Source organism: Leuresthes tenuis, unplaced genomic scaffold (genome assembly GCF_036924035.1).
Source record: "Leuresthes tenuis unplaced genomic scaffold, fLeuTen1.0.hap1 SCAF_5, whole genome shotgun sequence".
NCBI lineage: Eukaryota > Metazoa > Chordata > Actinopteri > Atheriniformes > Atherinopsidae > Leuresthes > Leuresthes tenuis.
Genome location: NW_027325359.1, coordinates 16,897,557 through 16,923,457, shown reverse-complemented (window position 1 = coordinate 16,923,457; position 25,901 = coordinate 16,897,557). Strand labels below are relative to the sequence as shown.

Below are 25,901 nucleotides of genomic sequence, written 5' to 3'. Positions count from 1 at the left end.
TCCCCTTTAGCTCCTTGAAGTAATTATCAGAAAAAAATAAGCTGCAAGTTTAATCTATTATTTTTTTTGACAACATTGAAGAGCGTGGACATGCAAGGTTTTAACAAGTCCTTAAATCAAAATTTATATGAATAATAACACATATTATATAGGGGAAAATAAGTTGTTTCAATCAATACGATCTGCCCTCTCTATGGAAAGGGTTTATTTAATGCTTTGATAATAATAGCACTAGATTAAGGACAGCAAAAGTCAGCAGTATCTCATTCAGACTGATAGAAGAAAACAGTATACAAACCACGATATTAGGTGTAGGTCACTCGTTCCTTTGAACTTGTTTGAATAAAAATCACCATTGTTGGTGTGGGAAGGACAAATTTTCTACCACGTTAACAAACACTAAATTACACCTGGTTTAGTTCAAAATGAGTCAGCTTTCCTATTGCTTTGATGCCATTCAAAGTCTCTCTTTCGACTGAAGTCATTTCATGGAACAGCGAAGTTTGATCCTAAAGCAACAGTTCAGGTTAAAAGGATTAACACATCAGAAGGGCATTACACAGTATATTCTTATGTGGTGCCTTTTACAGATGCTATTGCTTAGTGGTACAAGCTCGCTATCAATTTAGATATTACTGTGCCAACAAAATGCAAAATAATTGAATTTTTTCAATACCCACCTAATGCAAGTAATTAAATTAAGGATTTTTTTTAAATAAGAATGAGTTAATAATTAGATAGTTTAGTTTCAATACGTTTAATGATTTTACTGTTGTAATAGTTCTGTTAAAGGTATTGCAGTTACCTTTATCTTCATTAAATATTAATGTAGGAGAATATTTTTGTGAAAATGAGCTAAATCTCTTTAAACAGAAATCCATTTAGCTTCAAGTCTGGAAGAAATACCTGTGATTGTGAGAACTGGGAAATCTCCTCGTACTGGTTCCTGTCATTTGCCAGGATCAGTCTTCCTAAGCGAGGTGGACGAACAAGTAAGAAGTTGATCTCATTCCCGTCCTCATTGGTTTCAGCCCCCAGATGGGCGCTTGTGATGGGCTGCCTGGTTCCTGTGAAAGAACACACACGAGCACTGTTTAAAGACACCAGGACATCTGAACAACTGGGTGACTTATAAAGATGAAAAAGTCAAAATCTCAAGAAATAAAATGCACTACTCTTGAATTAGGTACATTCAAGTATCAATGGCAGATTCAAGCTTAGAGTTTACACTCTCCCAATAAGTATAGACAATACAAAAGACATTAGTTAGTTTGCAAACCTCTGGACTCTACTTGTGCTGCTGTTACATCACAGTTACAAATGTTTCACATAAGTATGACAGACATCTTTTAAAGTGATTGTCTCAAAACAATCATGGAGACATTCAGGGAAATTCAGGGAATTGTCATTGTGCTGTAATTACCACTTACGGCCACAGGGGGCTGCTGTTTAGCACATATTACATAAACTCAAATCCAATCTCAACAACTTCAGTCTTAAAAGTACCTAAGATAAACAGAGTGCATTTTAGGTATAACTGAAATTCAAGTCAACATGTCAATTACCAGCTGTGATCTTTGTGCTAAAACGCATAACAGTGTAAAAACTGAACAGTGTAGATATCATCATCTTTATCTTTATAGCAGAGAAGCTGTACTGGATTGCACGAGTCTCTACAAAAATAATTTGTATTGCTGTTAATTACATTAAATTAATTAAATTTGTGTGAAAAAGGAAGGGCTTTTTATTTCTTTACTATTGATTCTCATGATTCATGGGTCATGTCACTTATGGTTCATGGAAGGACTAAATGTGTTTACTTGATGTGTTTTTTTCACCACTAGACATATGAAGAAAAATAGGCTTTGTTCATTAGCCATCTGCACAATAAACAGATAATAGCTGCACAAGATTGAAACGCGACAGGTGTGGAAAAAAGTGATGGCATTTCTATAAATGTTAGACATGATTTGCTACAATTCCAAGTGAGTGGCTCATAGCTTACACATAGAAAACTTCAGGCTCACCCACCACAGACAGCGCTCATTCATTCAAAGCATCACTTGCGTGTAACCACAAGTGACTGCACATTCGTCCCCTGATGACTCAAAATCCGAAGAATGTTGGCAACTTACCTGGAAACAGAATGAGTTCCTCCTGCTTTACCATGGTGATGGTGAGAGGCCTTGCTGTAATGACAAACTGGTAGAGAGGAGACGTGTGCTCTCCGTCGTTCACGGTGAAACTGAAACCACCCGACTCCTCACCTGGAAGAGGTTAGTTTGTTAGTGATCATCCTTTTGGTTGAATCCATAGCTCTCAGTTTCTTTTTTCCTCATTCCTAAACTTCAATATATAATCAAAATATTATTGATGCAATAATATTGGTGTAATAAGGAGCCTATACATTACTCTATACATTTGGAGCCGTGATGAAAAAAGAATACACTTACTTATCAATAAATCACAACATTGTCACAATATGTCTTTAGGGCAGTTTAGAAGGTATATCAATCAGTAACAGCAACCACTGACTACTTTATAAAGTATTGAAACTGCTTAGAGAAACTTGTGTTCAAGTGAGTTAAAGTCCAGGGTTGAAGATAACTGACTAATGAATGTTATACTAAAAATTGATGATGGATTATTTACTGTGACTGAACACTGAACTCCTGCCCTCTCATTTAAAGTTGCCTCACCCTTGTGAATGAAAATGACCTCCCCTTTGTTTATCTGCGCCTGTGTGAAATTTAGGATGCCCTTCTCTGGTTTCTCTTTCAGTGCGACCATCCCATTGATTGGAATTTCAACGTGGTAAACCAGCTCTTCTGTGGGTGTATCAGCATCCTCTGTGCTCAGCATGCTGGAGGTGATATCAGCCTCCTCGCCGGCAAGAACCTGCAAAATATCAAAGACAGGAGGAGACAGAGAAACACAGAGATGAGAAGACTCCACAGATTACCCAAGATATATATGTAGATATATATATTTGTATTTTGACAGACAGATAAAGCTGGATACATACAAAGCACTTAAGTAAAGAAATAAAGTACATAAACAAAAGGCAGCTCATCTTATAAACAACTACCTCTAAATTAACAATTTAAAAGGTTAATTATTCCTCCGCAGCAGTCTAACTGCTCCTGTTATCAGAAGATGGAGCACAGCAGTGCAGGCTGAATGACTCTCCTTGGGTGGAGGGCCTCTAATGGACTTCTAATGGTCGGCCCGCTGAAAGAAGCATTAATTGAAAGAAATGGGCCAGATCCTGAGAAAGACATTCTTAAATAGCTGAAATCAGTTGGGAGAGTAAGCTGAGGGTACCCTGCAGTATGAGGTAGATATCGATTTAGAGAGCCATTCACCCTCCAATACCTCTCCTTCTTCCTCCACACTCTGGATACAGTGTGAGTAGCTTCTGGCAGGAGGAAGAAGAGAGGAAATACCTCAGTCTAGGATTTCAGGGCTTCAAGTGCCACTCACTGAGATCCAATTATATTTAGAGGTGAATGTTCCATTTACAAAACATATTATCCATTACACACATAATTACTGTCATTATTATTTTGTTTTGTGGCCAGTTTCCCTACGATTGCCTTATTTACATCTGTCCCAAGCCCTACTTTGACTCTTAAAAGATTAATATGATTTTCTAGGTTGTGATTAAATGAATAACTATATTAACAAAGAGCTGTTGAGCAAGTCTAGAAGCAGTATGTCAAAACTTAAAGCATTCAGATCTAATGAGGACACCGCACCAGAGAAAAAAATAAATATCTCTACTATTCCCCTGAAAGATTTCTTTATGCAGATTAACGCCGACCACTTTTCTTAAGCCAGTATGTTTATTAATGATGCCTAAATTTCACAAAATGTAATTTCTTTTTTTGATTATTATAACTTTCCTATCAAAACCTTTTCCTTCATTAGCCCAGTTTTTCATGGGAATTTGAAAATACATCAGCATTAGCTTGTAAGTACTATTTATAGCCTAATTATCTACGATAGAGGTGTAAAATGACATATAATCCAGATATTTTATCACACTCACAATTTAGAGTAAATAAGATTAATGAATTATTTATAATGACATTATAAAGCAGCTGTCAGGCAAGTGACTGTGAGACAATGTTTAGCTCAAAGCTAAATGCTAACAAGCTCACAAATTAGCAATTTATTGTTTAGCATTTTCAGCAGGTCCATGTTTATCGTTTCCACCTTAGTTCAGTGTGTTAGCATATAGAAAGCAGAGGATGCTGGGATTGTCTTCAGTTCAGTCATTAAAAAAAGCTCTGAACTTGAAATAAAACTTAAGGGATTGCCTATTCTGAAGGGACCAGAATGCTTTTTACCATATTTTAAGACAATCTATTTGTTGATGAGATATCCTGCCAAACATTTCTGGGCATTAGTGAAAATAAATCAAGTAATTGTACTGTTATTTTAGTTTTTAATAAAATAGTAGACCAAAAGACCAATCATCATTTCTGCTGTATGCTCAAATGAAACACATTCACCCCTTCACAGTGACTTAAATTGGTTCTGTCTGGAGCTGCTGTGAAGCTGCAAAAAGTGTTGTCTTTTCAAGTCCTTTATGACATTTCTGTTATTTCAGCCTCTTCGTGACTTGTCCAATGTAACAAATGCACTGTGAAGTGTATAATTTAGTTGCCTTACAGTCCACTGCATAAAACATCCCGTTTGGTTTCACACTCCATCAAAGCTCCATCCCAGCGACACACAACGTCAACACTTCAAAGCAGTAATCCATCATTACAGACTCTGTGATTTTATTTTTACTGCAAGATTGTATCTTTGTTCCACTCTAATGGTAACTTTTATAACAGGGGACCAGTTCAAAGACAAGTAGGGTTTGGGAGGAAGTGAAATAAATAGTCCTGTTGTTGTTCACATGAAAAACCCTGAAGCTACACTGAGTATTTACAATGACTGCATGGTGGCAGAAAAAGGTAAATATGTAACGATAACCAGAGTTTGTCTAAATAGAGTTTCAGTACATAGAAAAACACAACATGCAATAAGATGGATTATTAGTATGACATATAGTATATTATTAACACACATGACCACTGGTTGTGCTGTGAAATCTCCAGGACAGCCACATAGCAATGTGGGTATGTCATTGTGAGTGTTGAGCACTTCTTGGCGCTGGAATACATGCAGGTTTGACCAGTCAGGATGAACTCTAACTTGGTAGTTTGCAGGTGAAAAGATGTCTAGACATCCACTTTTAAATTAAGCCACTTTTATTTAGGTGTCTATGCTACATTTTAGTTTCAACAGTCTCTAAATTAGTATACCTACACATCTACTTAAGCCTGTTTAACACTGAATATAGTTATTCAAATGCTTGCTGGGCTGTCTTGTGTGACAGGGTGTGGAGAGCAAGGGAGCAAAGCCTACTTAGATTCACAGATGGTGGGAGGCCTGAGCAAGTGTTTAAAAAAGTTGAGTTTGAATCTCCAAATGATGCTCCAGATGACAACCTCTCATGTGTCTGATTCCTCTATAACCTTTCTGGATGAGCAAGAATATGTGGAAGAATATTTTAGATTGAACTGACCACAGCATCCTATCAGCCTACATCAACAAACAAGGTGGCATTTTATCTGCCCTACTCTTAAAATCTGCAGAGATATCATGTGATATCAGGCTTTGGAGGATATCCGTCTCCTCAGGGCTGTTTTCTTCTAAGGCACAGCCTGACAGTTTATTCAGGGGCCACACCAACATCGGGGGAGTGGAGACTAACCCAAACAGTCTTAGTCAATTCTGGGCTCTGCTCAAAAGGCTGGAAGTGGGTCTTGTTTGCCTTCAAGCGGAACACCCACCATCCCCTGTGCACCCTGGACAAGACAGCCGCTCGATGCGCACCGCTTCTTTATCCTCTCCTTGCAGAAGCCTTCAGATAAGAGGGGTAGTCCTTCTGGTTACTCCACACATGGTGCAGTATGCAGAGGTGACTCAGCTGGTAATAGCACCACCCACATAGCCGGTATCTCAGCAGTAATTTGCAAAATAGTACAACAACTATTGCCACAGTACCCAACTATATTTTTCCCTACCAAACTAACAGAGCTAATGATGTTCCAAATCTAAGGACAAGCTCCTGGCAATATCCAACATCTTATGTTAAGAGTTGGTTTGCGTTAATAAGACATTAGCCAGGTTTCTAAAAAGCCTCGAGCTTTATATTTGAAGCCCGTTTCTTCAAGGAGAGAAGTCAAAACACTTAGTTTGCAAACATAGTTTATAATGTGTGTGTATGTGTGTGTGTGTGTTAAGGGGGTGGGGTAGCTTTTCCAAGGTTAATGCTAATCCGAGGAACCTCAGGCACAAGCAGCAAGTTCTGAGCGTGCAGATACACGAGAAACTTTCCTGTTGATCTAAAAGGAATTTTCAGAGAGCAGGGTTTTTTTCTTCTGGTTACATGTGCTCAGTAACTTAAACCACATCCGGATACATCATGTGTTCTCACTAAAAGGAATAACATATTTCTACTTGGATTTGGGAATTATGTAATGAAGAGTCATGTTCAACACATGCTGTCACTGTTGCAAATTGAAAAAACATTTCCTTTTAGAAGCTTAACATTTGATGACAGAGAGTATGACCACATCTGGGACTGACACAATGCCTCATACATTTCAGGTGAGGACCACTGACATGCAGTTTCTGTGGAATGATGCCCACCCCCAACCCTCCAGTCTTGTGATGACCATGTCTGCATCACTCATTATGATATGCTAAAACTCACACAATAAACAAAGTTTATTTAAAATGAAAGATGTCTCTACAGTGCAGTCCCCAGCTTCTCACACTAGATGGCCACATTAGCCCACTCTCCACCTTGGAGATGCTACACAAACTAGGGCAGGTATTCTGGAAAATGGCCTTGCAAATTGATGGTTTATATAACAATCAATGCATTTAGCATCTAAGAGGATAGATTGCAGATCCAATTTGATTGGACACAATGCCTGATATTTCATTTTGAGGCTCTAATGAAGTAGCTGCCATAGGCAAATGACTTAGTTTGCCAGTGACTCAACAAGACACCAACTGTTTGAGACTCTGAGGGTCTAAGACCGTGTCACAAACTGCTCAGGCATTCAAAATCTTGACTGAGTTGAGGACAAGAAGCATCAGTGGGTTTGGAACTCTATACCTGGGAGTGGGAGCTAAAGCTGGACAGACTACAGGAAAGAAATAGACAAGAAAGACAACAGTAGTGCTGTTCCATTCTGTCTGCAACCGTGTAACATGGTTTGTTTGTTGATGAGAAATAACACAAAAATATCATTCTTAATAAAGGAAATAAGTAGCATGCAAGATAAATAGATAGACAGATATATAGAATGATAGCAAAGACAAGGGAAAGCAGACATGAGTGCAAACTCTTTCAAGACCAGCTGTATCCTATACACTGGGCCAAACTAGTAAGCTTGAGCAGAGCCTGATCACAACCATGCAAGTCATCGTGTCTGATCATCTGCTACAGAGGTCACTACACACACGCACTTCCTGCTTTAAATCAATCCAAGCGCCGCTGGGCCAGCCCCGGCTGTGTGGGTTAGACATCCACATATTATTATGTTACATTCTGCAGGCGCTGCAGAGGAGTCACAGGGATAGGATGCCGCCCCTCACTCTGCCAGAAAGCCGCGGTCTCGTCGACCATCTTGGTTTTCCAAAAATACGGGTTGCCAGGGAGACGAGGAGCCGCAGGCAGAGCAGGGAGGGCTGAATGACACAGTTGGTTTCCAGTCCTGTGAGCTGATTACTGCTGGCTTTTCCAACTGCCTGACTTCTCTTACAGCACAGTCGACTTTTTGAGTCTTCAAAACTTCTCCTTCACGACTGACGCAAATCATTTTGAGAGTTTGCCAAATATGCGGCCACCACATTAGCATACATACAGTAAACAGTGGTAGAATATGAGGAACCCATGTAAATGTAAAGGAGTCCAATGCACCAGCACAATCCGCCATGACCTTTTTATGAACTTAAAGTAGAATTACTGCCTTTTTTCGACACAAACAAAAAGGGAAAACACAGAAGCTTTATAAGAGAGGAGCGTTTGGCAGAGCTGTTGTATTGGCCTGAATCAGACTTTACAGGCATTCCAAGTAAGTGGTCAGTGAGTATATATATCTTTAGGATGCAGGGAGAATTTTTTCAACCTGCCTGCTCGTGTCCAACCTGACATTTTAACAATTCTGGAACCACACTAAAAAGCACAAAGATACTATATAACTGAAATTCTGCCTGTTTGTAGCAGGGAATCCCTTCTCCTTCATAATCACGTGACATACGTGACTCAAATCTCACTCTAGTCTGTTCGAAACAAAACACTGAATCTCAGCTAAAGCATGAAGAACAAGAGGTCTGTTGACCTCCTTTGAACAGCTCAGGATCTCACCAGTTGTAATAAAACCATGAATTTGCTGTTCTTTCTTTTGTTGTACACATGTACAAACACATGTAACATTCTCACCCTACTGCAATTATAAAGCAGATAAATGCACAGTGGAAATCTGCAATAAACCGTTACGGGAAGGAAGGCATTTCTCCAGTTTCCTCTGTAAGACACTTTCCCCAGTGTTTTGAATCATTGCAAGAAAGTTTCTTTCTTGTGTACATATGATAGGTATGATAGTGTCATATACAGCAACATTTACAGTTCATTTAGCATTTACATTAACAGCTAATGCACTGTCAAAGAGAAACGCTTTACCTCCAGCCCAGTGTTGCGTGCCAGTTTTGGCGCCTCGTCGTTGACTGGTATGATGGTAACTGTGATGGTGACAGGAAGGCTGCGGCGCTCATACTCATAAGCTGAGGCACTGAGAGTAAAACTGTCCTCTGTGGTCTCGGTGCTGTCATGCATGTAGAAAATATTTCCCTGTTTTACCTGCAGGAGACAAAAAAACATCCAGTTGTCACTCAACTGTGTATTAAACCTCAGAGTTAGGATCCATCTTAAAACCAGGGGAAAAACAGGGGACACCTAAAATATCAAATATCAAACAAACTGACTGATAACAAAATGACTGTGTCTGCTGAGGTCATTTTCAGGTAAAAAGCTCTTAAATCAGAGCAATAAAACATTAAGATGACAGTTTCACAGTAGTTATACTGTAAAGTACAAATAGTGAGTGGAGGTGATGGGTTCTTGTTTGTGATTCTACTGCAGAATGAGAAATAGCGAATAAGACACAGCACACACTCCAGAATGAGACGTTGCTTCCATTGTAACAAGAAAGCAACAAAATTAGAGGAAATAGTTGTTTATCTCCAAAGTTTTCTCACTGTTATGCTCAAAGACTCGTATAAAAACACCCCAAACCTCACAGAAAGCTGTAACATGGGGAGGTTTTGATTTAATAAAGCTGGCACGGACTTCCTTGTTTTTTTGTCCGGTTAGGTTCAGCATGGCAATGCTAAAATGCCAAAGACCTCCTTCAGGATGGAGCAGCTCAGTAAAGCTTGGCTTGTCAAGGAAGTCTGTTTCTTAAACCCTCTTATAGAATAATGGTGGCTCCTCAGCTGTTGGGCAATAACAATTGGGTTTTACCACTTCAAGGAGTGGCTGCCTTTTTAATCATTTTCATAATCATTTTGGTAAATGTCTAGTTGTGAAAAAAAACCTTCAAGAACCCCAGATTTATAAAAGCAAGCACCAAAGCTCAGTTAATAATGTCACATCAAAGAGTGAATTCTTTTGAAAACCACATTGTTGAATGCTGTTTTCCAATTGAAGTGTGAAAATAACAGATAACAAAATGCTAAAAATAGCAAGAAAGGGTCAGAAACTTTTCACTCGCACTGCACTTTCCATATCCAATGCTTCAATAGAATATTTGTTTAATCAGTAGGATTTTCCCTGGTGTTAGGTTCTAAATATGGGGAAACATCTTAGTCGCATCAATCACTTTAATAGCCACTCTGATTATTACTCAGTCTGTGAAAAGTCAATCTAATGTAATTTGTGGCTCTGGAAGAACTTTGGAAAACGCATATTCATAGAAGCAAGCCTGTGTTGTAAACTGCAACAGGCGAGCATGTTCCACTCAGTAGGAAACAAATAGATGGTGCTGGTTGCATTAAAGTAAATGTAGGAGCCATTAATTTTGGAAACAGAACTTAAATGAACCTAAATCAGCCCACTATGACCTCTATTGTGAATTTTCAACATGAGTTTCGTTTGAAACCCTAACTTTATAGAATGCAGCACTAGTTTGCTGGTGAGGACCTGATATGCCTTGTAGTTCAACATTATGTATAAATATTATGTATTGCACTACATTTATCTTTAACTTTTCCATGTGGCTTATGTACAACTGCCTTGTGTGCCTTTAATAGCCCCCTGTGGACAAATAACGTTTTTTTTTTAATTGAATTGAATTTTATTGAATTTAATAGCTGTAGCACCAAAACCCAATTTACTCAAATGACTCAGCTGTGATCATTTAATTACTGAAAGCAGGTACTGAGAAGAGTGACCTGTTGAGTTTGCCAGACACAATTCATTGCTGCATTTTTTTACATCCCACTTTGTTGTTAAAAGCAGTCTATAAATCTGCTTTTTCACTGCCTGGAGTTATGAGAAGATAAATACTACTCACTAGTCTGCTTGTTAAATATTGTATGCCAAATTAGCCAAGAGACAGTTAGCCTAGCTTTGCATAAAGTCTAGTCTTGTGCATGAATTTACTCACAAACAAAATATCACCTTGTTGTGGGATATAGATTTGCAGGCGAGTTTACTTATAAGTTATTGATGTTTTGCACTGACTTGAGCCAGCTGGTTCCTCTTGCTTATAGATTTTATCTTAGGCTAAGTTTATATGTTAGACTAAGCTAACCATCATCATGTCTTAGGCATGACAGTAGATAAAGGTGAATGCCAAAATGATTTATTTAAACATAAAGATATCTAGAAAAATAGAAATCTACTATTGTAGATGCAGATGACATGATATAGCTTTTCAGAGTTTAGAGTGGCTCTCCAGCACAGTAACAAAGAGAAGCACCTCTTGTTTGGACAAAGCCTTGAGAAAAAACAGACGCATAAAAGGAATCAATCATCCTTTGTCAAGCAAACTAGATGGAAAACAGGACCTGTGACTGGGCTAAGCCAACTCAGTTGATTCTGCATACAAAGGAAAAACATCTCTGCTAAGAATCTTCTGTATTTCAACGGCCTGTAATTGTATTTGGATTTACAAATTTAAATACATATTTGTTTATTGTGATGCCTTTGGGCGCATTCACAACTCTTCTCTCAAATACGGGCAGTCAGAACTTTGTCTAGACAAGTGCCAGTAGGCAGCTGGGATGAAGGGACCCGCTTCACACTGCAGGAAGTGCCAAATAGATCCCATATGACTGGCATCCCTCTGGAGTAACAACCCCCATCATCATTACTGATCAGGGAAAGTCAGCCAGACAATCAGTCTGCTTTCTGGGACAATAAACAGTGGGTGGTTCTTGGACACGTGGCCAAGTCAGGGAAAGACTGAAATGTGTGTTGCTGTTGAATTCCAGACGCATGATTTATTTTACCTAAATGTTTTTTTATTTATGTCAAATGCCAGGCTCTGTGAGATAACTGCATTTCAGACATTTTTAATATGTAGTACAGAGGCTTACTAATTACATATTCGGTAATGTTGCAGTGTGGACTTTGGAGCTAACAGAGAGAGCTAAACCAGATTAAAGCAAAGGTGTATAAGAACAAAGTGTTTCATGTTGCTGCATGTGCTCATGGCTTTATTGTCTGACTCAGGTTCTATTCTTATTTGACACATCTGGGTTACATGGCACATGGAGGTACTTTACATTCCTGCAGTTGTTGTTCTGAATGAGTTTCTCAGTTTTTCTCACTACATGCTGTTTCACACAATCCATGCTACTGTAAGATTCCATAAACTCGCAAGACCACCCCAAATGATTACTTTATCGCAACAGTAATAAACGCATCAATAAGTCTGTTTTTCATTTCCTGGGGTCAGGAGTACTCAAGAGTGACAGGGTCCATAGTCGAGGCAAGCTGCACATAGCAGTGTGCAGAAAAGCTTTTCTCTACCATCTTTTTTTAATCTTTTTTATAGTGGAAGTCTCAGATATCTGTCTTCGTTTGTCTTTGTTAAGTGAGTTAAGCAGAAGCAAAGGGTGGGAGGTTTGTGTGCTCCCACACATTATTAGAGGAATACACGGGCCAGTTTATTTTGGCTTCAGACAGCCCAAAGGCATCGTCAGTTTTTCCGCCATGGCTCAGCAAAGCAGAGCTAGCAGACCAGGGCCAGATGTAGGACCTATAAGATATGTGACGAACTAGCTTCTCCAAACGATGTTGTCCTCTCACAATGCACAATGCACAAGTGTTTTTACAGCAGGAACTACTTTCCTGTAGTTGAAGTGTCTGCACCACATAGAGGGAGACTAGATAGCTGAGCCGCAGCATCTCATGGGATCTCCATCTAGTAAAGCACAACAAATCCAAAACAGTTCCATGGTGATGCCTTGCTGTGAACAGTCATAATGTAGCGTTAGGAGGAATATGGTATTCTCCAGGAGATATCAAGAAGGGATAAAGTCTTTGCTAAGACTGGGCTCTTTTGGGATCTTTTAGCTCTAGTCTAAATTCTAGTCTAACATTTTCAATGCAAATTTAATTGGGGCACAAATAAGTACACGTGCATTAGAAATAGTGCAAATCTTCATCAGGCATGAGGATATAGCCAGACACCTTTTGCCAATAATTACAATAACAATGGCAATTTGTTGTTATTGGCATACATTTGTGTAAAAGGTGACATGTCACTTTTTTTTAAAAAGTGAAAGAAAGTGAAAAGAAATTTAGGAATGAACTTAAATGTCTATCTATGTACACCATACCTCATCCCATGTGAAGTAAGCAAGTTCATCTCCATCCAGGTAGCGGATGTCGCCATGCTGTGGAGGCTCTTCCACAACAAAGTCGATGGCTGCTGAGGTGTAGAAGGGATGTGAGATGTTTATAACTTCTGCATTAATTGCTCTGCTCAGGCCCTCCTTCACGGAAAAGTTGAAGCTCTGGATGGGAATGAGCCGGGGCATAATGGTGACGATGATGCGCAGGTTCTCTACTGTGGTGAAACCATTACTTATGTCCACGGTGAAGGCATCATCGCCCTGTAAGAGATGGATGTTTAGACCAGTTACTGATATTCATTGATATGCCATTAGAGGTGGCGGTTGTGTTTCGCCTGTTCTTATTCGAAATTTTAATATGTACAGGCATGAGCTGCTGCATCTGATTTACTTAAGCAGAATGAATCAAACGACCATAAACCTGGTTGGATGTAGACAGGTAGAGAACACGCTCCTGATCAATGTCTTCCTGTGTGAAGGAGTGGATGTAGTTGAGGACAGGAGAGGCCGTGGTCTCTGATGTATTTGTCAGCATGACCACATGACCAAGCAGAGGAGGTTCTTTAATTGTAAACACCATTTCTGTGGGCAGAATATCAGCTTGCACCACCTAAAAGGCAAAGATAGATATAAATAATATTTTACATACTGTATTATAGGAAGCTTTTGCAAGAACCCTGTCCATAAACTGCACTTATTCTAAATCAAAAGTCTGTATGTAAGTAAAATGACAAAATATTTGCCATGAACTCATTTTACTAAGTTAAAACACAGTTTGGACAGAGACACATTCAGAGAAACAACTAAGCTGAGAAAAATAGCAGATAATTGTACAACTTTTCTAATACCAGCTTGTAAAACTGAAATTGACTTGCCTTGTCATTTTCTCTTTCAAAGTATACTACATTACTTTGTTCATTTCAACCCTGCAATGTTAAGTTAATTCCATTATATGTACTCAGTGACTTGGCTATACAATCTAACATTAAGTTGACATATATTGTTAGACAGCATGGTGGACAAAAACCTAATAATACATTTTTAACATTTGGTATCATTTAAAGCAATGCTGCAGATTTTCACACAGACAAATTTATGGCCATCCCACTTTGAGAAGCTCTATCCAGCTCTCTGGAGTCTGAGGCCTTGGTCTGTCTAGCAGCCCTGCTTGCATTTTTTCATTTTGGGAGAGTATGCTACTTTTCATATCATAGTAAGGACACACATCTGGAAACAGTCCTAAAGACCAAATAATCAATTTAGCTCTTGGACAGGCCTGTTTGATACATATTTCAGTATTATGTCCACTGAGCAGTCCAAATTGCAGATTTAGAAAGAAAAGAGAGAATATTTTCCTTTTTGAAATGTTCCTCATTATTTCAAGAGTCAAGACATATTTATATATACAGAGGGCGGGTTACAAATGGACCAACAATTTAAACCTCATTAATTGCTTTCAGGATGAAGTGCAAGCAGGCACATCTTAGAAATAACAGCAGGCCTCAGGAAGCTCCTGAGGGGATACTTAGTGCTCTGTTTTCCACACTTAATAGAGTGTAATTCAGTACATAAACCAAATTAGAAGTAGCGACTGTACAGTCATTTCAAGCCCTACTTTCATGTGGTAGATTAGAGACAGAGTTACAGAGCAATAAAGAAGGCTTGACGAGTCATGTGAAAGGTCCATATCACAAAGAAAATAAACTTGTGAAGGACAATGATATTTCTTTCTTATAATTACTGCCCAAATATATAAGTACAGTGATCAAATCTGTCTGGTTGACAAAAAAACAAAACAATTTTCTTCTGTGTGAGTTGAATGTCATAGAAGCAAATTAAGTTAAGTTTTGGTAGCTAAGATCATGAAAAAAACTCTCCAATCATTAAAAAAAAGGCATCCGTTTCTAAACATATTGTGATCACAGAGTGGAAATTACCTGGAGATGGTCCTGGTGGATTACAGTGGGTTCACCCTCATAGGAACGGATGGCCTTATTGGTTATCACCTGCGGCTCAGAAAGATAACCTTGCTTAAATATTTTTATCCTGAATGTGCCCTCATCAGAATGCGCTTTTGCTTGGACGGTGAAGCCGAAGGAGTCCTTGGACCTGAGACTCTCATAATTGTGTTCATATGACACAACGCCTTTTTTCAAGTCCTCCTGGGTAAACTCTAAAGCCTCAATCCCGCTCACAATGATCCTACCATCGCTGGGTGGTGCTGTAACCAGGAACTTAATCTCACTGTTGTCTCTGATGTCGATGTTGGAGTCAGCACTCAAAAGGTTTGTGTCGAGGGTCTTGGTGACTCCATGGTCAATGACGATGATTGTGTTGTTTACCACGCGCAAGTAAGGCTCACCTGCCTGGATCTGAAGCAGCGCAGTGGTCTTATGGAAGCCATCCGACACCTGAAGTGGGAAGCGTTCCCGATCTGCTCCATGGTGAATGAATAGGACTTTCTTGTCTCGCAGGTCAGCTTGTGTAAAACGGAAAAGAGGCTGCGATGGATTAGATGCTGAAACAATATTGCCTGAGAGGATTCCCTCTCGAGCATAGACAATTTGAGTGTCATTGAAGCCTGAGTCGTCATCCTTGAACTGAATGACATCAGTTGTGAGCAGGCGCTGACCGAAGCGGACCACATTGAAAACTTTATCCACAATCCTCACAGGAGCATGCTCATTCTTGGATTGGATCAATATTCTGAAAACACCTGTTGAAGTTACCCCAGTGTCTGAACCTTTATCAGTTGCTAAGAAATGGAACTCATCGCTGCTCGTCTTGGAGCCATCGTGCTTGTATATCAGCCTGCCAAGCAGTAGATCTTCATTACTAAAAACTCGAACTGCCCCCTCAAATCTAGGCATTCCAGATGGAGAATCCCTCATGAGTCGCCCATGCTTTGGCTCTTGTGTGACTTGATAGAAAAAATCTGTGGAACTTGGAGACTGCATCCAAAGGTAATTTTTGTTCAGGGTCTGCTCACCACCCTGCAAAACAACCACCCTCTCATTAATAACAGGCTGATTTCCACCGGCAAAGATGCTAATTGGGAAGGTGTACAAAGGAGAGTACTGGTCCTCAGCAAAAACTCTGAACTGGAACTGGTCCAAACCATCCACAGTTCTGTGGATTTTAAGCCTGTAACTCACGGCATTGTCCAAAATGTCTTTCTGGGTGAACGTGTCACCCTCAAACAACTCTTTGTCTGACAGTTGAAGACTACCAAGTGTTGGAGGCTTGACAAGGATGTATTTAAGAGTTTCTGGATCTGGATTTTTACCTTTAACTTCAGCCTGAAGCTTTGCGAGTCCGATTATTTGCTCTTCACCAGCCATCATCTCCAATTCTACCATATTTGAAACTTTCACTTGCGCAGGGACAATCTTGACTAAGAAAGTGTTGTTTAAAAGGGAAAACTGCCCTAGATGGGTGTCAAACTGAATCTGCTCCACCACAATACTTTCCTGGTTACTTGAGTCTGTGCTGAAGTATCTGAGACGCTCTTGATCCAGATCGGATTGGTGGAAAGCTGTAACTTGTTTGTATGTGCCATCACTCGACCCTATTTGTAGTTCTCCAAATAACAGAGGTTGTGTGATGTTATACATAATATCTCCATTACGGGGATGACCAATAATAGCCAGATTCTGAACACCTATGGATGCATTGCTTCCTTGAGACAAATTAAGGCCAGTGTTGGTGACAATGGTCATATGTGGACGTGTCACCGATAACCTGAAAGTAGTTGACTGACTCACTGCCTGTCCATCAGACACTTTCAGGGTAATTTCAGCGTCACCCCCTCTGTGCACAAAATAGATATGTCCATCTTTCAACTCCCTACAAGAGAACTTTGAGATGAGTCTTCCCTCAGCATTTTCCAAGTACCCGACATTCGTGGAAAGTGCTGAGGTTAGAGTTACGACTAATTCATCACAGCGGGAGTCAGAATCCATGATTTTGATAAGCGAAGGACTCAAACGAGTCCGACCATTTTCTGTGATGGTGATTTCTCCTCCACTAAGTTCTGGTATGTCATTGACGGGAAGGATTTCCACTGGCAGGATAACTTCATGGGGAGTTTTTAAACAATCTGGAAGGTTTTCATTACTGTTAGCAACTACCTCTAGCTGGATCTCATCTGCATGCCTTTCATTCCCATCATGCATGTACTTAATTTTCTTATTGACAACATCCAAAAGAGTGAACTTTCTTGTGCGTCTCGTGTTAATGTTCATATCCACCAGACCATACAAGGGCTCATCCTGAAGAGTAAAGATGATTTGAGACAGACGCATTCCTGCAGCACTAATGTCAAATGTCGGGCTTAAGTTGTTGATATCAAGAAAAGCTTCTCCACCTTCAGGTACAAACAAAGGGGTGACATCAAGAAATTTTGTTAAATTTTTGAAAATCTCAGGCATTCCTTCTGTTGGATTGCAAAGCAGCTCATCTAAATCAAAATTAACATATCGAAAGTGGACAGGTGGGGATGTTGTTGTTGTGTCTGCATCATAATAAGTAGAGTAGTCATAGTCCTCTCCTTCGCATTTAACGTGAACATCCTTGGTCACCAAAGCATCCTGAAGGCTTCTTTCCTTTTGGTTTACCTTTATTTCCCCCAAGCATCCAATGAAAGATTCAGATGTCATGTCATCCTCAAAACGATTCAAGGACCCGCTCTCACGAAAGACTTCTTTCATTTTCCTCTGGATGCCACCTAAATACAGGTTTCCAACCAAATCCAGTTTTTGGGAAGAGTCAAGAGGAAGGGATGATGACTGGCTGTCTACAGTAAGAACAAATGAACCCTCAGAGACCTGAATCTTAACTCTATGCCACTGGTCATCATCTAGCTGCACCTCCAAATTCTCAAGTACTTTCATACCACCCCCAAGGTCCAGTATACCCTTTAGATAACCTTTCACAACACCAATGGCAATGAAGTCTGATTCTCTGCCTGGGTGGAAAAGGAGCAAAGCATCTTCGATGGTGGTTTTCATTAAGAACTCCACTGTCCTTGGAGCACCAGCAGCCTCGCTCCATGTGGGGAAGGAAACAAAGGAATCGGGAGTGCTAAAACTAGTTGCCTCCCCATCCCCAATCTCAAACTCACTGCTGCAGGATTCCTTTGTGTCGTGGCACTGCTTAAATGTTGCATTGAGAATATCAAACTGATGGGATTCAAATGTTACGTCAGTCATGCAGCCACGGAAGGGAGGAATGGCATTGCTGAGGTAGGGAGCATCCAGGTTCCCTGTGCCCCCAAGCCAAATGCCCTGATCAATGTTTAGCTCTTCTCCATCTTCGCTCACAGGGATGTGTGTTGGGTAGAGATCGTCAATCATCATGGTAAGCTTGCCATCTTGCAAAGTCAGTGAGACTTTATGGAACAGAAGGTTATTCAGCTGTACTCCTTGAGATGAGGACAGTTTGATCTCACCAGCCCCCAGGTTCATTCGTGCCTACGGTGAAACAAAAATAGTTGAATTTGTGTCATTTTAGAACTTTAATATTTATGAGCAAGAAACTATCTCTTAAATGAATAAATATAACAAAAGACTCTCACCAATATGGAGCGCTAATTCCTTAACTCCTAAAATATTTGTACTTCAGCTTCACTTTTATCATAATGCATATTCAGGCTGTGTGTGCACAGTTGCAGAAGTTGAACCATGGATGTCCAAAGTATCTCTTTCCTATAATGTTTTCCCATAATGTTCACTGCTAACATCAGACTCTGAGTAAGGCAATATCTTTTTCGTAAAGCCTTCAGTCTGTTCAGTGTATCTCATATTACCAAAAGAAAATGAAGATGATTGAGAGAGAAATTATTTCCTTTTATAACACATGTGCTTCAAGCTTCAAGCTTACTTGAAAATGCAGCTTCAATGCTATTTTCTGTGGAAAATCTACACAAATCCAAGTTATAGCACAATTGATGTTGATTTGGCTGCTTTTAAAGGTTGCCCAGCAATTGTCTGAAGATGTTAGTTGGCATGATTTACAATATCTTTTTGAAGAAGGGTGTTTCTTCCATGCAGTAGAGTCCCAGAGACTCGTAAGATTAATTGGCCACAGAACTTCTTTATACAATTTACTTTAAATAGCTTTTCACTTAATTGGTTCAGTCTTTCAGTTTCAATTACTGCCTATGATTAAAAACAGTCCCATGGATTGGTATGGCAAACTCACATCTCTTAAAAACTCTGAAGGAGGCAAAGTCGTTATTATGATTGATACATTACACTGCCAAGGTAGAGCAGTGAGCTAGATGTTCTTTTGAAATTGAAAGGATATTTTCCAACACAACAAGCAGATGGATGTTTAAAGTCGGCATAGTAAAGCCCTCACCTGTATTTTCCCGTTTAGCAGTTCCAGGAACAAGTAGTCCTCCATTCCTGCAGCCAGGAGCAGAAGCCCACTCCGCCGACTCGTCTTGATTTGTAGTGACAGCTGGAAGGTGTGAACATCTTGGAAGACTTGCAAACTGCAGAAGCTGTCTCCAAAGTAGGATTCTGCAAAGAATAAATGTAGTTGAAAGCACAGCAAGACAAAAAGTAGGCATCATGATAACCCTGATATCAATGGCGTGTTACATCACTGGATAAATCGGTTAGATTTTGTAAATCGTAATGGGAAAAACACCTAATTCTGCCTTATACACATAAAATAGACACAAAAGACACCTGAACAACATGCCAAAGTATAAACTCATCCGACATCTGTTTAAAGTGTAAAGTTTGAGAAACCAGTCAAATGAGCATTTCTCCAGAGTTTGACATCTCTAGCATCTCCCTCATGCGATTTCTATATCATCAGGTGGCCCTCAGCTGCTCTTGGCTGAAGAAGCGCTTCTCTGATCTCAAAGGGATTCTGTGACTAAGACATCAGTCATTATCATTGGGGAGGTTTTCCAGGCATATAGAATGTGGGGATGCAGGATTCCCCAGGCTTGTCTCATTTTCAGTGATATGCTAATTCAGCCACCTGCCTCTGTCTTTCCTTGCTGAAGCACTTGATGGAAATGTAAACCAGGAAGGAAGTCAATTATTTCCCAGTACACATGCTCTTAAATTGAAATGGACATCTCCCAAGACCCAGTTTCCTCACCATGGGTTTTCCATGGCCCCAGCCAGAAGCTGTTGAAAGGGGGGTTTCCATTAGTCACCCACTTGCCCTCACGGGGGTGATAGTTCATCACAGAGAAACTCACACAACGAAGAGGCCAGTCCTCTGATCATGCAATGCTAATGCTTTGGGGTATTTGGAACAGTAAAGCAGTACTGTGTCAAAGTTAGAACATTCCTCTTGGATTATGAGGGCCAAAAGTTTCCTTCAGAATCAACAGCAGCACCCAGTAGCCTGGGAGGATGTCAGACTTAACGGCATAAAGCAAAATCTCACAGAACAAACTCTCAGACATGACTGTGGCAGAAAACAGAGGAGGAGAAAACAAGATGATGAAACATTCACATTCATCACTATAAATGGAAAAAGTATTTCCCTGAGACCCAAGCAAATATATGTGTGCGCCTTTAAAGGGCAGCCCGTGTCTGTGTTGCATCTACATTAATGCCATGCTGCCAGTCTCACAACACTAAAGGGCACATTTGTCCTTTGGTTTCTAATCCTGTAAATGAACCCCTTCATTCCGGATCTACAGCAAACACTGGGAATGTGAACAATGACAACTCCTTTGATGTCAGCAAGGACGAAAGCAAAGCTTTCATGATCACGCAAATGCTTTTGTGATTTTACTTAGAGGCATTTGCTTTTGGTTCCAAGGCTGCTCTGTCATGATCAACATCAGTCTCTACACAAGTAAAAGTCTCTCCACAAGGCTACAAATGCACAGACTTTTTCCTACATACTGATAAAGAGCGCCACTCCTCTGCAGTCATAGAGTCACAGTGCTTTTGATATCGTCACATGTTAAACTGTTTAATACATGTTGTGTGGGTGATAACGAAATCAAACATGCTATTCAAACCAAAAATGGAGCCGAATAAGAAATCATCATTCGGTTGACTTGACACTGCCTTCTAAATTGGACTGAGTTATGCACTTTGAGACTTTGCTACTGTTTTTTTTTGTGTTGATGAAAGTAAGTAACTCTACTATTCGGTGTTATTTTACTGGCAAGTTTACTTTGTGATTGTACTTACCCCTTATTTACTGATTGCTGTTACTTGCATGTGATACAGAAAGCTAACAAAACCTTTATAGATTTCATGCTGTGGCTTAATGGTAGCACGATATTGATAGTGCCTTTATTCATCGCTGCAGCACTTTGTTGCGAAAAGCAGCGTGTACGTCAGGTGTTTCAGTCAAGAGGGCGGCATTGAATTGGCACTCAGTCTGTTGGACCCACGTCATGGGGACAGTCTGAATTTGACTAAAATTCTCAGTTACACATTATTCATCCGCAATGTCACTTTTAAAGGGGCTCTTGCCATTCACCATTTCCGACTGCGCCAGAGGCAACTTCAGTGCTTCACTTTTCCGGTACTCTAAAAAGGCTCAGGTGTTCTAAATGAGAGAGAAGTGCTAATTGCAGAGCCTGCGGGCTTAAACTGAAAAATGAGGAGCAGGCTCTTACAGGACTATCACAATGAGCTCCATGGTTGTTAAACCCACGTTTTTTTTGGATTGTTCACCTAGCAATAAAAAAAGAATAGGAAATAAGAAAATCTTAAAAAATGAGAGTGATGCCACGACAACACTGCCAGCAGATTTTACGGTTCAAATCTAGTTTGCTGCTTTTGCCTTCAGGAAAAGAAACAGCTCATTTTCAAATAACACGCACAAAGGCTTCACTCTCTGCAGTATACCTGGACCTGGAATTTATTAGCTCTTCAGCTAATTTGTGCAAAGCACCGTGTAGAGTAGGTCTCGCCAAAGAAAAGCACATGTCCTTCTCTGTGATTCTTCTTTTGTGTTTTTGCATCCTTGTTTAAACATGTACTGTGTTCACACTCTCTATTATCTTTGCAAAGAGAGAGCCCTATGTAAAGAGTGAAATGAACTCTATTATAATGTGAGGATTTTTCTAATTGAACTGTGCGTTACAAACCTTCAGACTTCTATTGCAATGTACCACAAAGCTATATTCTCCATCTACCAGGGGTGCAGAGGGATGGGTGTAGATCGAAACAAGCTGAAGTGATTTCTCTGACAAGGCATGATTCTCTTGAAGGAGTTTGGATCTGTGAAGCTGCTTCTGCACTTAGTGTGTGGACTTTTAACATCCTAAAAGGACAGCCTCTGATCCCCTTTAGCTACCACACCCCTCCTCACACTACTTTATTGTGCATCACGCAGAATCTTGGTGTGAAGCCAATGCAGATGGCTATAATTTGATGACTGACTGCGCTTGTATTTATAATTTGCAGGGGAAACCGAGTCTTCCTCTCTTTCACGTCGACTGGATGAATTACCCTTTTGTCTTTCTTCCCCTTTCCTCCTCCTGCTTCTCATCTCTATCCTCCTTTGGTCTCCATCTTGCGACACATGTCCGGAAAAGCAGTGTGGAAAAGAGACTGAGAGCTGACCACAAGAAGAGGAAGACTGGCGACACTCAAGCGATTTTGTGCCGTCTGACTTGTTGTGCCGATGAGTCAAAATCTCTCCGGCAACATTTTAAGTGAACATGAAGACGTGCCGGACAGACAGATCTGAGCCTACAGGATGCTGATTCTTTCGTCTATGATGGTTATGGTAACCAAAGAAAATCTTTAAATCACATGCATGATATCCTGCAAGTGGTTTCTAATCTATACACTCTTGTCTTAAAGTATAATTTTTTTAAATCAGATTTTTAGCAATTTAATTTTGTTTTAGTATACATTTTCACTTTTCTTTGCAGAGAAAAGGGAAACCTTGTGTGTGTTTTTCCTCTATGAAAGTACCATGGTAACACTGCCTGAAATCTAAACACACCACCTACTTACGTAACTCATGGTTAAACCACAGTTCTCTTGACTATAAATAGAGGTTATGTTGGCAATTTCTTGCCTTTGCTGGGCTGTGCCTACCAGAACAGGGTATAGTAGTTTCAGGATATAATTATATGAGGGATAGGGTGTTGTTAACCATAGATAGAATTGGAGAGAAGTGCACTGTGATGGCATTTGCCACATGGCAACATGGTCATTAACACGATGAGCAATTCCATCACTCACAAGGGTCAATGGCACTTCTGGTTGCGATAAACGTTACTTTATCACAACCAATTAAGCCTACAGACAGCACCTATGGACAATCAGAGCATGGAATAATTAAAAAAAATCTGTATATCAAACTAATCTGTTTATCCAATTAGTCTACTGATTGCTGGAAAACTTAATTTACTGACTGATGGAATATATACTATCGAGCAAAAATGCAAAGTTTGAGATTCTCAATATATCTTTTTTTTTTTTGGTTGAATATCATTGCATATAAGATAATTTTGGAACTGCTTGTTCAACCAAATAAGCTATTTGATATCTTGACATTTAATATGCTAATCGTTAGTTGCAAGACAAATAACAACCAGACATTATTGTCATAAACTCAAATTAAGTCAACATATGGACTTTCAGGACTATGGACACCTCAGCACAGGCTGAGCTAGAAATGATGGATTTACGCTGTCCATCAAGCAGATCCAGTATATCCTTTATATGTGTATTGTGTCTACCTGGCTAGCTGTGTACTTCAGTTATATGTGTAATTTTTTGTGATTGATCTGAATCAGCCTTGTCGTCCAAGAGTCGACATGATATCTGAAGTATGTGGCCTACTGATAAGTTGCAACAAATGTGTTCAGCGAATGCGCCATCTTTGCCTTCCTTATGACGTCCACTCTTTGACCTCAAAAAGAAGGATGGAAACTGACCTCCTGAAGCACAAATCATACTTCTTTTTTGTCTTTCAGAGACAGAACTGTAGAAATCATGTACCTCGGTTTGGAGTGTCAAACATTCAGTAAGTTATATCTAGTTAAGTAATAACTGCTCACGACTCAAACTTGTTGCAATACGAATGACAATGTACCAATGATGTGAACTTTTCAACAAATTATATCCCCAAACTAATCACAGCCCACTAACTCCACTTAATCATGTTGACAACATGTTTATAGACCTGCGTCTGAATACGGCAGCCTGTCTGTACAAGAAAATACTGCCAACTCCGGCGCCGTTAAACAACAGTGAGCTCAGCCACAACTCTGCATGCCTTGACAGTGCTGCTTTATTAAGGACCCCTTCCTTCTCCACAGACTTTTCAGAAGTCACCAGGGACACACTTTTACAGGCTTTATGGAGCCATTTCTCAGACCCGGCTATGTCAGTGTGAAAGCAAGCTGCATATTTTAGCCCCTTTTTCTTTTTATATCCCCATCTACTTCTGCGTCTTTCTGAGACTCTCTAAAACTAGCTGGAGTGAAGAGGCACAATACTGAAAAAAAAACAAAAAAAAACACTCATGGAGAGGCAGCAGGAGGCTTCCACCAAAACTTTTCACACACGCAAAAAAATTCTGACCTTTCCCGTGAGCGGAGAATGGGAGTGTGTTTGTGATTTTAGCTTCGGAAAATGGACCTGTGAGAAAAGGGAGGGAAAGTATAGGAGAGAGGACGTGAAAGACACAGTGTTTTGTTTGGGTTTGTGCTGTTACTGTGAAGGGGGAGGGAGGGCCTGAAGAAAAGCTTTATTTCTGCATGGAAAGGATAACAAAAAAGTGTCACCTCTTCACTGCGGCAGACTTGTTTTGCTGAGGCAAAGGTCTGACAGATGTGTTCATATCTACAGCCACTTCTCCGCTCATCACTGGACAGAGATGACATTGGGAAGAAAAAAACCCAGAAGGATCAGAGGTTATACGGTAGCAGCTTACCGTCAAGTCACTGGAAAAAGAAGAAATTGTTTTGTTTTTGTACTTTCAAAAGTTGCCCGAAACTCTTCTTTATGGTCTTCACGCTCTCATGCCCAGCGGCCAGCGAAAACATTTCCATCAAAAATGTTGGCTGCGTTTCAGTTTCATGCAGCTTTGCAATGGTGTGTTTCAAGGCAAGAGCAGGTCAATAAGAAACGTTGGCTCAAGAGTCCTCAATGGGGTATACAATGGGACATTTTCAAATTTTAAAACCTGGCTTCGGTCTCAAGGAAAACATTTTTTTTCTTAATCTCAAATATTCCAGCGGGGCAAAAAGTCTGATTCTTTTATAGTATGTTGACTCACTGAGCTGAACTAAAGGACCTGTTGGTCATAATTACTTTGGACTAGTGAGCTCACTCACTCACTCACTCACTCAAGAACACTGTAAGACAAACACAGCTGTGAACAGAAGCATTGTAGTGACTTAGACCTCTGCTGTGGTTTATGACTGACTAATACAAAGCGTGTCTCTGTGCTATGGAAGCCATCAACCACCAAGGTCCCAGTTGGTGGGTCCTGTTCAAATAATCCCCCCGTGACATCAGAGGAGTGACCCACCCCTCATATTGTTTCAAACCATATACCAACTCACACCAAAAGGCCCTCTCTACATCCATTAAAATCCACACTAGCCTTTTCTTTCCCCCCCAAATACTGATGCACTGCCAGAAACATTCTAACAAGTGATTGTTTGTACACGTAGCTGTGACTTTTTCTGTTTTCCCTCAGCTTGAGCGGGGCTGTTTATAGACTTGAATGAAAGACCATTTTCACCACATTGATAATACATTTCAGTGTGAAAAGAAGGCAGCACATGGTGTCGAAGGGAGAGGGCAGGAAGGAAGACACTGGATCCACACAGCAATGAAAATCACATGAAGACTATCAAACTTCTGAATTTTACTGATGTGTCGCTCACCAGGCTGACTAGGAAGAGTGCCGTCTCTGCATACCTCGACACCTCAATTATCCTTTTAAACTTGACTGAAGGTCAATTAAGACTTTCCACTAACCGCAGGCAACTTGATGTA

At 40.1% G+C, this 25,901-nt stretch overlaps 1 protein-coding gene across 1 annotated transcript in view; it reads right to left on the bottom strand.

Annotated features, from left to right (window-relative positions):
- Positions 1-25,901, bottom strand: part of cspg4 (chondroitin sulfate proteoglycan 4) — a 62,575-nt gene that overhangs the window by 6,944 nt on the left and 29,730 nt on the right. Inside the window, exons 2-9 of the mRNA XM_072386283.1 lie at positions 19,300-19,463; positions 14,877-18,410; positions 13,361-13,549; positions 12,925-13,200; positions 8,759-8,935; positions 2,700-2,898; positions 2,136-2,267; positions 907-1,067 (exon numbers count right to left, since the gene is read on the bottom strand). Of these exons, the coding sequence (XP_072242384.1) occupies positions 907-1,067; positions 2,136-2,267; positions 2,700-2,898; positions 8,759-8,935; positions 12,925-13,200; positions 13,361-13,549; positions 14,877-18,410; positions 19,300-19,463 (4,832 nt within the window). The remainder of the gene's footprint in view (positions 1-906; positions 1,068-2,135; positions 2,268-2,699; positions 2,899-8,758; positions 8,936-12,924; positions 13,201-13,360; positions 13,550-14,876; positions 18,411-19,299; positions 19,464-25,901) is intronic.